An 18347-nucleotide genomic window follows, 5' to 3' on the forward strand; every position below is an offset into this window, starting at 1 on the left:
AAATGTCACGTCAAGGTCTGCAAAGGTCCGCAATGTCTGAGCCGCGTCTCCTTTGTTAGTATGGAATGCCCCAGTATAAATACTGGCAAATTGTACCTTGAAGATAGTTTCCTAAAGGCATGAACTAATTAGAAGCGATATCCAGGGAGAGTCGGAGAAATTTTACACTGAGCGTGAACGTGTTATAAAACAATGGTACTTAATGGTGTGAATTAATGGTGTACATTTCCCATTTTACAACTGTGGGATAAAATGAAACAAGGATATATGGCACGCTGTACATTTAGAGGATATAAAAAGTACAATTTAATCAGTGAAGCATACCCAGATAGTCCGAGATTCTCACCCGTGAACCAGTTATGAATTTCATCTCTGGTAGCAATTCCAAGTTTAGCGAGACTTTCCTGTAAAATAAAACATATTACATTTATTTGGATGTACAGCGAACCGCATTAGATCAAACGAGCAAAAGAAAGAAACACGCAAAGTGAATGTAATAATACAGAAGTCGGATGAGAGGAGAATGGTATTTGCTCATTTCTGACAACAACTGTGCGCCAAATGGAGGTTTAGGAGGCGATAAAGACAATACACTCTTAACCCGTTCACGGCACCCCCGTACATGTATGGTGCAAGTCAGAAGTGGGTGTATGGAGTGAGTTCATGGGGTGAACCCGCCCCATACTCAGCAGGTAATGGATGTGTATTACAGCCAGGTCCTGCGTCTAAATCGCGGGTAGAGTGGACCTGCGCCCATGATACCTGTTTAAATCCTGCTGTCAAATTGTGATAGCGGAATTTAACATGTGCGGGCATGGGGACACGCCATTTTTTCAGCTCCCATTGGCGCTCCTGTGACATGCTCGCGGCTTGCCGATGGATTGATATGACAGCAGGGTGTCTGCTGAAAACCTCCATGCTTAGCATAGCAGTGTTACTTTGAAATCTGCCTGTGGCCGGCTTTCAAAGGAGACCGATTTTCACTATAAGCAACAATGCTATGGCCCTGCTGTATACAACACAAGCGATCAGATGGTCGCAGCTTCAAGTCCTCCTAAGGGGACTATTAGAACCAAAAAAAAAAGTTCAAATCACGCCCCTTTTACCCCATTAAAAATAAAGATAATGCAAAAATGAAGAAAAAAAAAATACACGCGGTATCACAGAGTTTAAAAAAAGTTAGATCTGTCAAAATATAAAAATAAAGTAACCCGATCGGTAAACACCGTAAACAAAAAAAAAATCAAGAACACCAAAATGAAGTTTTTTTGGTCGTTGTACTACCACAAAACATGCTGTATCAAGCTATGAACACATCATATCTATTCCAAAATGGTATCAATAAAAAAAGTAGTCTTGCCCAGCCAAAAATAAGGCCTCACATGACTTTTGGTTTTGCAAACTTCTGATTTTTTTTCCCACCATTAAAATAAAAAACAAAAATACATCTGGAGATGTTTGGTATCGTCGCAATCGTACCGATGAGGAGAATCATATTAGGAGGCAATTTTTTCCCTAGAAAATGTTCACCATAAAAACTATTCCAAAAGAACTATATCAGAATTGTGGGGTGTTTTTTTTTCTTCTTCACACACATTCTCCCCATTCCAGTACACTATGTGGTAAAATGAATGGTGGAAACCAAAAGCACAACTTGGCCAGCAAAAAATAAGACCCAATATGTCTATGTGGACAGAAAAAGTTCTGGCTCTCTCCACTGACCCAGGCATCATACATAGGCTGGTTTCAGACGTCCGTGTTTTAGGTACGTGTGACATCAGTTCTTAACACGGATGTCCACGTACCCATGTTACCCTATTGTGTACTCACACGGCCATGTTTTCACACGGACCGTGTGGCCCCACTATTTCACACGGAGACGTGCCCGTTTTTTCTCCGGCAGCCCGGGTGTCACAAGGACCGCACACTGATGTGATCCATGTGACACGGACCGGAGAAAAAAAAACACGGGTTTTTAAATAAAAAGATTTTCTAAATGTACCTGTATCCAGCGGTGCTGTCTCTGGCTCTGCTGCCTCCCGCTCCTGACCCCCGCTCATTATTTTCATTGATTATTCACTGCAGTGAGCAACTGGGAGCAGGGGCATCGCGGTGACAGCGCTGGAGACAGTACCGCCGAGGACAGCATCGCTGGGGACATGGCTAGTGACCGGTGAGTATCCTGCCAGCAGTGTGTGCAGGGACATCCAGGAGGTCATCGGATTTTCGAATGAACTCTGATGACCTCCTGATGACACCCCTGCGACAATTGCGCTACAGCAAGTGTCACGATGGTGACTTCCAGGGGTTCATGAGAGTTCATTGGGAACTCCAATGACCCCCTGGATGTCACTGCACAAACCACCAGTGACAGGTGAGTATACAGCAATGTCCCTGGTGATGCTGTCCTCGGCTGTGCTGTCCCCGCGATGCTCCGGATTCCAGATCCTCGGGCAGTGAATAATCAATAAAAATAATGAGAGGTGGTTAGGAGCGAGAGGCAGCAGAGCCGAAGACAGCATCGCTGGATACAGGTAAATATAGAACATCTTTTCATTGCAGAGACACATGTTTTACCCGGTACGTGTGACACGTATGCAAACACGGATGTCACACGTGCAACCATAACCATACATGTGACTGGTACCTGATTAAACACGGACGTCTGAAACCGGCCATGCATGTAGACTTTCACTATTCACGGCTTCCTTTTGCCTGGTCTCCCATCCATATCTCAGCTAGGTGACTCTCATTCAAAGACTGTCTTCAAGTTTTATCCCTTTATTACAAGTTATAACAGATGGATAATATTATATCTTGCTGATCCCTGGTTTATCCTTGGACCTCACCAATAGCAAGAACAGGGCTCTGAAATGTCCTCCACTGATTGTCCATGGGAGTGCAGTACAAAACTGTGCATTGGTCTCCAGCCGTCTCATAGGCAAGTGAAGCATATCTGTGCAGCCACCACTCAACTACAAAACAGGCATTTCATACACCCACTTTAAAGATCAGCAGGTTCATTGATCAGACCTTGCCAAATAGCAAGACGTCTCCTGTTCGGTGCATAGGGGATGACTTACAATGTTCAGCAGTTAGTTTATTTTATTTTATAAAATCTGTTCTAATTCTATTGTACGAGGGGCTGCTGATAAGTCTTTGGCTTTGTGATTTTTTTTTTGGTTTCTATGGTAACAAATGTTACATCAAACGAAAGCCTTATGTATCCAATATAAGTTTTAAAAATGTTGTGTTTGTTGCCTATGGCAACAGTGTTCTACGCACGCGGGAAAACAAAATGGCGGAGTCTAATGCGATATTCACAGCAACTAAGAGCAGAGGAGTGATAAAATTCTTGTTTCTGCAAGGAAAGTCCGTGAAGGATATTCATGGTGATATGTCACAGACATTAGGGGATCAATGCTCTTCATATTCAACAGTTAACAACTGGGTTGCCAAATATAAAACGGATCACTTCAGCAGCAATGCTGAGGAATGTCTTGTACGACCGAGAGTGGTTGTTGTTCCGGAGATCGTCGATGCTGTGCACAACCTCATACTGGAGAAATCAACGAATATCAGCTAAAGCAATAGCAGACATCATAGGGATTTCCCATGAACATGTTTGTGTCATTATCCATGAACATATGGACATGAGGAAGCTATCTGCAAAGTGGGTCCCCAAATGTTTGACAACAGATCAGAGAAGCATGCAAGTGAAATCTTCCCGGTCCATTTGTCAGTGTTTCCAGACTGATAAGAACTTCCTGGATCGACTGGTCACTATGGATGAGACCTGGATTTATTTGTATGACCCTGAAAACAAGGAACAGTCAAAAGAGTGGAGGCACAGTGGTTCTCTTCATCCAAAGAAGTTCAAAGTGCAAAAATCAGTCACTAAGGTGATGGCATCTGTGTTCTGGGATAAGGAGGGAGTGCTGATAATGGACTACCTTCAAAAGGGTTCTACCATCAATGTAAGGTATTACATTGAACTTTTGAACCAATTGAAGGCAGCTCTGAAGGCCAAATGGTGCAGCAAGCTGGCCAAAGGATTCTTGTTCCTGCAAAACAACGCCTCCGTTCACACTGCACAAGCGACCACGGCAAAACTGGCAGAGCTGGGCTTCCAGCTGGTTTACCACCCACCTTATTCACCAGATCTAGCTCCCTCTGACTAGCATCTGTTTCCAAACCTGAAAAAAGGTGGAAGGTGAGTTATTCAGCTCCTTTCCCAAGGAGTTTGTGCTGTGTGGCAGCCATTTTTGCAGTGATTTTGTGTCAGTGGGGGCAGCGAGGCCTGGAGTCATGGGGGCTTAGACTTAGCATGGGTGCTGTGAGGCACCAGGTCACCTGCCCTGCTGGTGTATTGTCGCTTTGATGATGGTTGGCGCACAGCGCCGCACCTCTAAGGCAATAAAGTTAGGGACCCACTCAGAGGTTCGCCATCTACTATTATGTTGCCAAACCTGAAGAAACACCTCAAAGGTACCAATATTTCACACCATATCTGATTCCATGTCTGCTACGGATACCTGGTTTGAGGGATAACTAAAATCCTTCTTTTTGCCAGGCTTACAGAACTTTTAATACCGATGTAAGAAGTGTGTTGACATCAGTGGAGAGTATGTGGAATAAATGTAAAGTTTCATCCAGCTATCTCGCTTCTTTCAGAGTAAAGCCAAAGACTTCTCCGCAGCCCCTTGTATATTATCACTGCAGGCATAATCTCATATCACAAATTTTGTTGGATTTACCTGTTTTGTGCAGAAAAGTATTTCATGTACATAAAATATGGTTATGGGAACAGGTCTACAAGTTGCCCTAATAGTAGAAATGCAATCACCACCCTCTTGAGATTACCCTTTATGAAGAGTAAAACGTCTGTAAACTGATAAAGCAAGGTATATATAAGTAGATATACAGTAACAGGTTTTGAACTTTTGACTTTCAAGCTCCATTTCTCACTATCCTACACAGCTTTGACCGTGAGACTACCATCATTTTATTGACAATCATCTTGGCTATCTCACATATAAATTTGACTAGCAACTATTTAACAAATTATCAGTTATGCAGATTCTAATCAGGTCACTGCATTGTTACTGTTTTGCTCCTGGGGGTAGAAAAATCTTTTTTCTTCCTGTATACTACAAATTACAACCAGTTCTCACATTCCCTAATAGCGCAGTGTGTAATTAGGTTGATTCTCAAATGAAACATCACTGTAAATCTTCATGGCTGCCCCTTGAATTGAGCCAAAGAAAAGAACAGTATTATGCAGCTCATTGATAGCGGTCTCTCGGCCAAGAAAATTGCCAAACTGCATTATGTGAGTGCCATGAGTTGAAAGAATAAGAAATAAAGTCATCCATACATTCAAAAGCCAAGAGATGAACTTATCGGCGTGCACAATTCGGCTCACAACAAGGTCTATCATTTCTGGAGTGACAAACATGGCAATGGGGGTGGCTCATATACTTTGTAATAGTGAGATCACAGATGACTATACATGTGTGACGCCCTGAACCCCAGGGGTCACAGGTTATTACACTCACCTCACACCCCCACACTAGAAAGGTACCACCAGTCAACCACAAAGACCTGATTGCCTCCCTCAGAGTCACACAGGTACACCAGGTGGGCGGAGTCAGGCAGAAAGACACGCCCTCCGAGGAGTCTGTTGGCCTGAGGCAGGAACACAGTGCAGTGTACAAAGAGTTCAGTTCAGTACAGTGGAGTGGAGAGCAGTGGAGTATGGTTCTGCGCGGGGCCTGGGTTGGAACCTAGGACCCCAGATCAGTCAGGCAGGCAGACGGCAGTGGCTGCCTGCAGGAGACCGGGAATACGACCGGTGGAACCGTGAGGGACCGGGACAGGGTAGTGGCCCGCAGGAACCGAACCGGGGAGCCAACAGGATACCGGAGCACCAGGCAGGGTACTCAGACCCCGAACTAGGCTATACGCCACCACCATAGTCGAATTAACTGATTGCGGTCTGGACCTCAGGGGTTCATTCCCACCAAAGTCCCGATTGAAGGCAACAGCCCAACCCGTCCGGATAGTAGCCACCGCCAGAGGCCAGAGATCCAAGGGCCAGCGCCTGCGGGCAAAAGGGGCTCCTACAAACACATACATGCCGGGGAGCGGACTACCAGTGCCCAGGGACAGTGGTCACACTACAAACACAGGTGCAGGAGAAAGGTGGACATTGCCAACCCGACTAGGAAACTGCAGCCGGCTGCGGGCCCCGTCCATCCCTCCGTTTGTTTTACTAGTGACTCTGTGTGGTTTAATCGTGAGTACACCAGTGCCATCCGGCACCGCACCACACCCCAACCCTGCGCCCTGCACCCAGACCCTCGCACAACCGGGCCCCGGGACCAACTACTACTACTACTACTACACGGCTCCCGGGAGTCCCCGTACCTTCACCGCAGCGGTGGTGTCCACCATCACCACAACCCGTGGGTGGTGTCATGAACAATCATCCCAAAACCGAACACCCGCATTCCCCCGCACGTAGCGCCAACCCCCCCCTTGCAGAGCGACGTGACCCCCAGGTCCGTGAGAGGCTCGAGCCACCGCCCGCAGTACGAGCATGGATCCGAGCGGCTCGGTGGTCGCAGCAGAGGCTGCGGGGCGGTACACAAGCACCATGCGATGCACGTTACACAAGTCTGGAATGGTGTCCCAAAAAAAGGCGACGAAGCCTTAACTTTATTATTGTCAAAAGAACAATTGACTCTCGTTTGCAAAATAGCTCAAAAAGTGGACAGTAGAAAATTGGAAACGGGCGACTTGGAACGATGAGATGAAAGTCAAACTAAGCTCTGATGAGTGCAAATGGGTCTGGAAGAAACAAGGTAGTATCCTAAAAGAGGAGTACATAGTACACTCGAGTAGTATGGAAAAGAACGTGTTCCAGTAGGACAAATGACTCAAAGCAAATGTCGAGATCGGCGAAAAAATGGTTAGTTTACAATTAAGGATGCTTTCACATCAGCATTTTTTATATCCTTTGAAGTACATTGCAGGTACCACTGGAATCTAATGGATCCATTGACATGCAGTATTTTGCCCGATGACCAAACGTAAAAAGTAGCATTTTTGAAACACTGTAAAATACCGCAAAACAACGGATCCAGTGTGTGTTGCACGCAACCGCATGTGACCGCATCTTGCCGCGATTCCATTGCAAATGCATTGAAATGACAACGCATTTGTTAAGGATCCAGTCATGTGCGGTTGATGTGAATGCAGCCTAAGTAGAGAGGCTGAATTGGCCCCCAGAGTCCTCAGACCTCAACCCAATTGAACACTTGTGGGTAGAGTTGAAGAAAAAGCAGTATACATATCCAAGTGAGTCGACCAGTATGCATCAATATTGGGATTGTGTAGAAGAGACCTGGGATCAGATTTCGGTCAATACATGATTGAATCTGATCGACAGCATGCCCAGAAGGATACAGGCAGTGTTGAAAGCCAAAAGGTGGATTTACAAAATACTAAACAAAATAATAAAAAACTTTAAATTTAGATTTTTTAGGAGCAAAAGAATAACAATGCAGGGACATGACAAGAAATCAGAATGACTTATATGCTAAATAGTTGCAAATCAAGTTTATGTAGGAGATTGCCAAGATGATTGTCAATAAAATGAATGTTGTCTCACGCTCAAAGCTGTAGTGGATGATGAGATATAGAGCCTGAAAGATGAAAGTTCAAGACATTGTTACCCTTTTTGCTCGTCAGTGTATTTCTTAACGATCGCAAACCTGTTAAAGCAGATTTATGGCTTCAGCAAATAACGCATTTTTAACATGATTTTCCAATATACTTATTTACTTATGGCTTTCAAAATCTCTGCTTGCAGTCATGCAGTAGAACTGTTTGCAGCTTTCGTCACAGACAAATCTGTCCAGAAGTGAATACAATTACAGTACAGTTATTTAATGGAAGTGCCAAAATTTCTTTAGATGGATTTCCAACAACGTTCATATTAATCAATAGATCTTAGAATAATAAGAATAATAATGTATACAATTAGATGGGATTTAAAAAAAAAAAAAAAAAAGTTCCTGCACTGAGATAATCTTATATATGCTCCCCTATTATGTACTGTGTAATGGCCGTGTCTGACCGTACAGGGACATGGCCACATATACATTAGCTGCAATGAACAGATCTACTCCATCTTTGTACTAAAGCATCTAATGAGCGTATGCAAAGGTCAATGTAAGGCCGCTTTCACACATCAGATTTTTGCATGAGTGAAAAAACTGATGCAACTGCTCCGTCCCCATCACTTTTTTCCATCCGTTTCCTCCATTTTTTGATGGATCCGTTTTGATACTGAGCATGCTCAGTTAAAAAAAACGGATCCGGCGGCCGTAACCTGGTTTTTGCCGTACTACACCGGATCCAGCATCCATAGACTTCCATTATAAAACATACCGTACGGCGCCGAATCCGGCGCAATACGGTTTTTCGCTAGACACAAAAAAAACCTTCACCTCAACGTTCCATCCGGTTACCGGACAAGCAAATTTTGCTGGATCCAGCGAAAGCCGGATGGAACGCAAGACCACCCGGCGCTAATAGAAGTCTATGGGGGAAAAACGCATCCGGTGTCAGACGCCGGATGCGTTTTTTCATGTTGTTTCTGCCAGATTGTGCCTGATGGCAAAAAAACGTTGTGTGAAAGCAGCCTAAGAGGGTGCGGAGCTGCATCATCACCTGTGTATAGAGGTCACTGTAATCCTGTCGTGATAAGGAATCTGCTGAAAAAGTGTGTGAAATAACAGGATACACAAGTCTAAAAATCACCCCAGGGGGCGGTGTGAGAAAAAGTCAAGATAACCAATTTTGTGTTAAAAGGGGTGGTTCACCTGTTTTCATTACTGGCCACATAAATATGTTGATATACCTTTTGATATACCTTGTGTTGCTAATAGTACCTGTGACTGGTGCTATTGTGGACCGCTCACCCCCTTCGTGTGACCCCCGGACTCCGTGACCTCTGATGTACGGAGAGGTCACGTCAACTGAGGCGGGCCGCAGATTTACTGAGTGACTGGGCTTGGGAGGAGTCTCAGCACTCATCACAGCCCAGCATCTCGTGTGCTCTCTCCTTCGCTGAACAGCACTGCAAGCAGAAGCGACATTGGGCTATAACGAGCGGTGAAGCGCTGCCCACAGCCGTGTCACTCAGGAAGACTGTGGCCCACCTCAATTGACTTGACATCACCGGACATCAGAAGTCACGCGAAGGGGGTGAGCAGACCGCAATAGCGCCACTCAGAGGTACTATTGGCAACACAAGGTGATTGATAATATGTTGAGAAACAAGGTTTCTCTCAATGTGGCCAGTAATGAAAAGGGGTGAACCACCTCTTTAATAAAACCTGCAACATGAAAAAAAGAAAAACGTTCCAAACATTTAAAAAGAAAGCATATAAAAACACAAAATTTACACAATAGGTCACTTTCTGATAGACTTCCTTTTAATGACAGCAAGCAGAGATCTTGAAGACTGTATGGAACTAATACATATAAAGTATAACAAAATATTAAATAACTTTTCATTGTAGTTTAATAAACAGTTAAAACATTCACAGACATAGAAGTAACCTCATAAAACATCCGAAGTCTAAGACTGAAATCAAGTAATCAGAGTAATTGAATCTTTTGAGAAAAGTCAATCAGTATGAAAAGTAACTTTCTCATTACCGTCCTATTAAAAATGTATTTACTGCTGGCTTCTAGGTGTCCATGTGAACCTACGGCCTGATTTGATCACTTTCCCCTGTAATTACTTCGGAATCAAACAAAGTAAAAAAAAAACAAACAAAAAAAGTTCATCAGACAGACGCGATATGTCCCATCTCCATATAGCAAGAATAGCTATGAGCACAGCACATTATTATTATTATTTATTATTATAGCGCCATTTATTCCATGGCGCTTTACAAGTGAGAGAGAGAGCACATAAAACCAAATCACTAATATACAATATGCTGCAAACAAAAAAAATCATCTTGTGACAGCAACATAAAAAATGGAGAACTTAAGACATATTAACCCCTTAACGACCTTTGACGTACTGGGTACGTCATGGTGACATGGTGCTAAACGACCCATGACGTACCCAGTACGTCATGTCGAAATCGCGGTCCCGGAGCCCCGGGGAGTCCAATTTCTTTAATTAAGCGGTAGATTCGGGAAGGAGGGGACCTCTGCCTGACCTCAGGAGGGGTGGTGCCTCCTCCCCGAACCTACAGAGGCTGTGATTGGCTGACAAACGCCGCTCAGCCAATTACAGTCACTGTAATCTTCCAGCCATTGAAAATGGCTGGAACATTGAAATCCAGCCCTGATCAGTGCTGCTGTAGCACTGGCCATTGGCTGGAGCTGGGTGATCGGTGCTTCACCCGCCCCCAGCTCTGATTGGAGAGACCGGTCTTGTGACCGGTCTCTCCAATCCATGTGGATCTGGGGCCTGTGACCGTTCCTGGAAGCCGAAGCTCTGCGGGTGCCCATCGGTAAGTTGCTGCCCCCGCTGCTCGCCCCTGTCCCCGATCGCCCGCCCCTGTCCCCGCCGCTCGCCCCTGTCCCCGATCGCCCTGCCAGCCCCGCCGCTCGCCCCTGTCCCCGATCGCCCTGCCCGCCACCGCCGCTGTCTCCGATCGCCCCGCCCGCCACCGCCAGCCCCGCCGCTGCTCCCGATCCACCGCTGTCCCCGCCGCCATGCTCGATTTACCGCTGTCCCCGCCGCCACGGTCCCCGCCGCCGCTCCCGATCCACCGCTGTCCCCGCCGCCACGCTGCCACGCTCGATCCACCGCTGTCCCCGCCGCCACGCTCGCCACTGTCCCCGCCGCCGCTCCCGATCCACCGCTGTCCCCGCCGCCACGCTCGATCCACCGCTGTCCTCGCCGCCGCTCCCGATCCACCGCTGTCCCCACCGCCACGCTCGATCCACCGCTGTCCCCGCCGCTGCTCCCGATTCACCGCTGTCCCCGCCGCTGCTCCCGATTCACCGCTGTCCCCGCCGCCACGCTCGATCCACCGCTGTCCCCGCCGCCGCTCCCGATCCACCGCTGTCCCCGCCGCCACGCTGCCATGCTCGATCCACCGCTGTCCCCGCCGCCACGCTCGCCGCTGTCCCCGCCGCCGCGCTCGATCCACCGCTGTCCCCGCCGCCACACTCACCGCTGTCCCCACCGCCACGCTCGATCCACCGCTGTCCCCGCCGCCACGCTCGCCACTGTCCCCACCGCCACGCTCGCCGCCGCTCCCGATCCACCGCTGTCCCAGCCGCCATGCTCGCCACTGTCCCCGCCGCCACGCTCGCCGCCGCTCCCGATCCACCGCTGTCCCCGCCGCCACGCTCGCCACTGTCCCCGCCGCCGTCGCACCCACCTTTTTCAGCCGCTGCTGCCCCCGAATCGGCCGCCGCCTCCTTCATCGCCACTACACCTCCTATCCCTCCATGTGCTGCAAGCCACCCTCCCCCCACATGTGGGGGGAGGGTGGCTTGCAGCACATGTGGGGGGAGGGTGGCTTGCAGTGCTCCACATGTGGGGGGAGGGTGGCTTGCAGCACATGTGGGGGGAGGGTGGCTTGCAGTGCTCCACATGTGGGGGGAGGGTGGCTTGCAGCACATGTGGGGGGAGGGTGGCTTGCAGTGCTCCACATGTGGGGGGAGGGTGGCTTGCAGCACATGTGGGGGGAGGATGGCTTGCAGTGCTCCACATGTGGGGGGAGGGCGGCTTGCAGCACATGTGGGGGGAGGGTGGCTTGCAGTGCTGCAAGCCACCCTCCCCCCACATGTGCTGCAAGCCACCCTCCCCCCCACATGTGCTGCAAGCCACCCTCCCCCCTCCATGTTCTGGGGGCCACCCTCCTCCATGTGCCATCTCTCTCTCCCATCAGACTCTGCCCCCCTCCCCGATCTGCTGCCTGCTCTCTCCCATCCTCTTCATCTACTGCCCCCTCTCACACTCCTCAATCTGTTGCCTCCTTCATCTGCTGCCTCTTCTGTCTGCTGTGATCCTGCTGCCTAGATCCATCCTGTAAGGTAGGTATCCCCATCTCACCTCCCTCCCCCCCCCCATCCTCTGCCGCTCCTCCATCCGCTGCGCCATTTCCCATCATCCATCCGCTGCGCCCTTTCCCATCCTCTGCCGCTCCTCCATCCGCTGCGCCATTTTCCATCTTCCATCCGCTGCGCCCTTTCTCATCTGCCGCCTCGCCCTCTCGCATCGCATTATCCAGCGCAGTTGCTCACTTCCAGACTGCAGTGGATGATGCGATGCGAGACTCGTGCATCGCTCTCACGTTTGGCACTGGTCTTAGTGGCAGGCGCTCATATTTTTTTTTTTTTTACTGATGTCTGTATTTTTTATTTCGCCAAACTAATTTTTTTGTATGGGGGGTGGGGGGGTCTAGTTTCCAAAATGGGATCACATGTGGGGGAGCTCCATTGTTTAGGCACCTCAGGGGGTCTCCAAATGCAACATGGCGTCTGCTAATAATTCCAATCAATTTTACTGTGAAATGGCGCTCCTTCTCTTCTGAGCGCCGCCGTACGCCCAAACAATTGATTTCCACCACATATGAGATACCTGTGTACTCAGGAGAAATTGCACAATACATTTTATGGTGCATTTTTTCCTGATACCGTTGTGATAAAAAAAACTACTTGTTTGAAAAAACAATTTTGTGGTAAAAAAAATAATAAAATATTTTCACGGCTGAACATTACAAACGTTTGTGAAGCCTCCAGGGGTTCAAAGTGCTCACTAAATAGCTAGATAAATTCCATGAGGGGTCTAGTTTTCAAAATGGGATCACATGTGGGGGAGCTCCATTGTTTAGGCACTTGTTTGAGGGGTCTCCAAACGCAACATGGCGTCCGCTAATAATTCCAACCAATTTTGCTGTGAAATGGCGCTCCTTGCCTTCCGAGTCCTGCTGTGTGCCCAAACATTTGATTTCCACCACATATGAGGTATCTGCGTACTCAGGAGAAAATGCACAATACATTTTATGGTGCATTTTTTCCTGATACCGTTGTGATAAAAAAAGCTACCTGGTTGAAGCAACAGTTTTGTGGTAAAAAAAAATGTTTTTCTTTTCACGGCTCAACGTTATAAACTTCTGTGAAGCCCCCAGGGATTCAAAGTGCACATCAAACATCTAGAAAAAATATTTGAGGGGTCTAGTTTCCAAAATGGGGTCACTTATGGGGGAGCTCCATTGTTTAGGCACCTCAGAGAGTCTTCAAACCCGACATGGCGTCCGCTAATGAGTGCAGCTAATTTTGCACTCAAAAATTCAAATGGCGCTCCTTGCCTTCCGAGTCCTGCCGTGTGCCCAAACATTTGATTTCCATCACATATGAGGTATCTGCGTACTCAGGAGAAAATGCACAATACATTTTATGATGCATTTTTCCTGATACCCTTGTGAAAATACTAATTTTTATGGCTAAAGTAACATTTTTGTGTTAAAAAAGTATAATTTTCATTTTTTCGTCTACATTGCTTTGGTTACTATGAAGCTCCTAAAGGGTTAATAAACTTCTTGGATGTGGTTTTGAGCAGAGTGAGGGGTGCAGATTTTAGAATGGGGTCACTTTTGGGTATTTTCTGTCGCCTAGGTTTCTCAAATCACTCCAAATGTGAGGTGGTACCTAAAAAAAATTTTTATGTAAATTTTGTTGGAAAAATGAGAAATTGCTGATGAACTTTGAACCCTTCTAACTTCCTAACGGAATTTTTTTTTTTTCAAAAATTGCGCTGGTGTAAAGCAGACAAGTGGGAAATGTTATTTAGTAACTATTTTGTGTGACATATCTCTCAGATTTATGGGCATAAATTTTCAAATTTTGAAAATTGCGAAATTTTCAAAATTTTCGCCAAATTTCCGAAATTTTCACAAATTAACGCAAAACATATCGGCCTAAATTTACCACTGACATGAAGTACAATATGTCACGAAAAAACAATCTCAGAATCACCAGGATCCGTTGAAGTGTTCCAGAGTTATAACCCGTCAAAGTGACACTGGTCAAAATTGTAAAAAATGGCCGGGTCTTTAAAGGTGAAAACAGGCTGGGGGCTGAAGGGGTTAAAGAACTTTTGCATGTACCGACCTACGATAGAGTATATGAGCTAAAGTACTGGAATAAACAAGTCATGATCTTACTTGTAACTTCCCCACTTCCAGTTCAATTTCGACGGCAGCCAGCCCGGCTTTGCCCTGATCCGCCGCCAGCTGATGGAAAAACCTCCGCCATTTTACCAGCACTTCAGAAAACTGTAACTGGAAAACAGAAAGGACGGATAAGAAACACATTACAACATAGATCGAGATGTACGCGCTCATCCATTCTCCTTACCGCCTACTCTTTTCATATGGCTGCATGAAAATGCTGCACAGTGCATATTAATGGCTTTAATATGTTTTACCATGATATAGGGAGAGATATAACAAGAATGAAGAGCAATAGTAACATTACAGGAAGGCAATAAAGAGGAGACCAAATTAAAGAGCTAATTTAGGACAAATTATATTTAAAATGGAACTGGTAAAATACTTTGATCGCTACAGGGTACGTCTGCTTCGTTAATTCTCACAATGACTGAACGCTGCAGCTCGTCCATGGAAACAAACAGTTGGCAAAGTTTGTTTTACACCGTTGTTTCCTCATTAAAAAGTAAGTGTCAAAAGTAGAAAAGGATAATCCTTCAGGGAACTAATTCTCAGACATGACAGATAAGTGGCTCAGCCACTATAATATACACTGCTCAGCCCTAACGAGGGAAGTGAATAACACTGATTATCTCGTCACAATGGAACCTGTCAAGGTGCAGCAAGTGAATCGGCAGCTCCTGAAAATGATTTATTGGGAGAAGGAAAAGTGTAAGCATCGGAGCGACTTAGGCTAGTTTCACAATTGCGTTTTTTTCATTCAGTCGCAATCCGCCGTTTTAGAAAACAGCAGAATCCGTTAACGGATTCCGCTGCTTCCCATAGACTTGTATGGACGATGGATTGCAACTGATGGACCTGCGTTGCTTCTGCTGGCCGACGCTGCGTTGCTTCCGCAGGGCGGAAGGAACGCAGCATGTAACATTTTTGAGCAGTGGAATCCTTAAGATTTCGCTGCGCATGCTCTCTCTGGCTCCCTGCACATGTAACCAGGGTACACATCGGGTTACTAAGCAAAGCGCTTTGCTTAGTAACCTGATAGTTACCCTGGCTAAGTGTGCAGGGAGCCAGCGCTAAGCGGTGTACGCTGGTAACCAAGGTGAATATTGGATAACCAAGCAAAGTGCTTTGCTTAGTTACCCGATATTTACCCTGGCTATGCGTGCAGGGAGCCCAACACTTCCCCGCTCGGCTCCGCCCCCTCCCACACTCCACTTTGCATGTACACACACACACACACACACGTCCCCAGCCATGCAGTCCCCAACACTAACGTCCTCAGCGCCATGACCCCGCTCGGCTCCACCCACCCCACACTCCGCCCCCCGCACACATTATCGGCGGCCGAACGATCAGCTGATCACCCGGCGGCCGGCTGCTGTGAGCAATCAGCTGATGACCCGGCAGCGGGGTGATCAGCTGATTGCTCACAATTGTCTGCCGCCGGTAAACTGTACAGAAAGGGGAAAAAAAAAAAAAAAAAAAGTAGATTTTGTTGTTTTGTACGATCCGTTGCATCTGTTGTGCCACTATATGCAACGCATCCATTGCATGCGTCACACAACGCAATGCAACGGATGCCGTTTAACGCAAGTGTGAAACTAGCCTAACAAGTCCCAAATTGTGATGGCTGAGGACTGGGCAGGTCTTAAGGGCTGTTCCTAGTATACAGGTGTTAGGACCTACCAAAAGTGGTTCAATAAAGGACAACCGGTGAACCAGCGATCGGGTGAAGGGCACTCAGGGCTGACTGGGAGTAAAGACTATTCTGTCTAGTCAAATCCTACTGAGAAATTACTAAAATTCCCAGTTAATGCTGAATATTATAAAATGTGTGAAACACACAGTGTATTACAGCTTGCAGACAAGCTAGTAGAGTAAGCAAAAGTGGTTTTGGCTGTTAGAGTTGGGCTGTGTTGGAGATGATCCTGCAAGTTCGGTAATGGTTGAAGAATATAAATCAGTCTGAGTGGCTAGATCTGTGGAGTTGGCTGGGGCAGTGGGAAAATACTCAGCCTGGCAAAAAATTCCGGTTATTAAGTACTTTGAAAGCAACTACCATATTTTTCGTATTACAAGACGCACTTTTCCTCCCAAAAATTAGGGAGGAAAATGAGGGGTGAGTTTTAAAATCCGAATATAGCTCACCGGGAGGTGAATTGGCGGGGGACTGTTGGTGCGGTTCTGTGTGTGGGCGGCAGGGTGCCTGTCTGTGCGTGCGGGTGGCTGGGTGCCTGTCTGTGCGGGTTGGCGAGCGGCCTGCTGGCTGCCATTCTGTACGGCCGTGTGGCTGTGAGGACTGCAGTGGCTGTGCGGCGGGTGTCCTAGTCTGTCCGTGGTCCCGGCTTCAAACGGTGGCGCCGGGAGTCAGCACGGGCGCAGATAGAGGTCTTGGATGAGCGCTCCATCTGCGCACGCGGCGCTCCGGGCACCATTTCTTTGAAGCCCGGACAGCGGACAAACTGGGACACTTGCCGCACCGGCCTGCTCCACCACACAACCACCGCAGCTTCCGCTGCCACCACTAACCCGCCGCTGCCACCACTGACCCGCCACCACTGCCAGCACAGCCTCTGCCTCCTCTGACCCCGCCCCACCACCGCCCACCGGTAAGACAACACCAGAGTATGAGAAGGACCCCATTTTTTTTTTTACACCTTTGTTTCTCTCTTAATTTGAGGTGCGTCTTATAAAACGAAAAATACAGCATCTTCCCTGCACAATACATTCGAATATAATTTGGCTCTAAGAGAAGAAATATATATAATAGCAGGGACTAAAAGTTAACTTTTAATCTAACAATAAAAACACAAAGTACTTGTGCATTATACAAAGTTTGCCAAATGGCAGAAAAAAATAGAAAGATCTCACCCAAACTTTCTCCACAGGTAAGATTGTACACCAATCCAGATATGAGGAATCACAGGCTGGAAGGACCAGGGTCAGCAGTCGGGTTATTATGTATCAGCCCCAGTCGTGCCCAGTGAATGAACTTCCGCCCGGACAAGGGCAGCGCCCTAGTAAGCGGTCTGCCCCGCATTCTCATTAAGGTACCACCGTCTATCTCTGCACACATAGGTTTTTTACCCCTTAAGCCTGTACCATTCCCAGCCACTACAGGTTGATATTGTTTTAGGTCCCCTGAGGAACTCTCCTTATTCAGAGGGAAACACGTCGGGAGGGCATCTTTTTTCTTTAAATGAGGCAGACAGCTTTGGTGGATGGCAAACTCAACTTTACTGACCAATGCCTGGCAGCTGCTGTCAAGGCTAATAAAATAATGGGATGCTTTAGAAGAGGAATTGATGCTTATGAGAAGAACAGTTTTACTTCTATACAAGTCACTAGCGCAACCCCACTTCGAATATGGTGTACAACTTTGGCCTCCGGTGTATAAGAAAGACATAGCTAAATTAGAGCGGGTGCAGAGAAAAGCAACCAATGTTATTAAGGGGATGGGGAAATGCAATTCTAAGACAGGTTATTAAATTTGGGGTTACTCAGTTTGGAAAAACGAAAGCTTAGGGCCTTTCTAATGATCTTTTTACACTTAGGCCTGTGATGGGGATAAGGGGGCATTCACTACATCTAGAGGAAAAAGGTTTAATTATAATCACAGATGCAGATTCTTTACTGGAAGAGCAATGAGACTATGGAACTATCTGCCACATAATGTTGTAATGGCTGATGGTTACTAAATTTGTGAGGCCTGGATATCATTACTGGTTATGTGCACTAGATGCTATAATGGGGCGTTGATCCAGGGAACTACACTATGATCCAAATTATTATGCAAATTATATTTTTCTCTGATTTTCCTAAATGGTTGGTGCAAATGACAGTCAGTCTAATAAAAGTCATCACCCGTTAGAGTATACATCAAATTTTATTGAAGAAACCTCCCAATGATAACAGTATAATCTTCAAAATTAAAAAAAAAACTCAAAGTGCACTGATCCAAATTATTAGGCACAGTAGAGTTTCTAAACATTTTATGTTTTAAAGAACTGAAAATGCTCATTTGTGGAATTTGCAGCATTAGGAGGTCACATTCACTGTACTAAAAAGCTATTTAAATGCAAAACATCTTAACAGGCCAAGTTACATGTTAACATAGGAACAAAACAG

The 18347-nt window shown here is 46.7% G+C and overlaps 1 protein-coding gene across 2 annotated transcripts in view; it reads right to left on the reverse strand.

Annotated features, from left to right (window-relative positions):
* The window catches only part of PRODH (proline dehydrogenase 1), a 184784-nt gene that overhangs the window by 79356 nt on the left and 87081 nt on the right, over positions 1 to 18347 (reverse strand). For both annotated transcript variants that reach the window (XM_075320217.1, XM_075320208.1), the window contains 2 exons: positions 14214 to 14330; positions 325 to 404 (listed from right to left, as the gene is read on the reverse strand). In XM_075320217.1, coding sequence (XP_075176332.1) covers positions 325 to 404; positions 14214 to 14330 — 197 coding nt within the window. The remainder of the gene's footprint in view (positions 1 to 324; positions 405 to 14213; positions 14331 to 18347) is intronic.

Source organism: Anomaloglossus baeobatrachus, chromosome 1, assembly GCF_048569485.1.
Source record: "Anomaloglossus baeobatrachus isolate aAnoBae1 chromosome 1, aAnoBae1.hap1, whole genome shotgun sequence".
NCBI classification, from domain to species: domain Eukaryota; kingdom Metazoa; phylum Chordata; class Amphibia; order Anura; family Aromobatidae; genus Anomaloglossus; species Anomaloglossus baeobatrachus.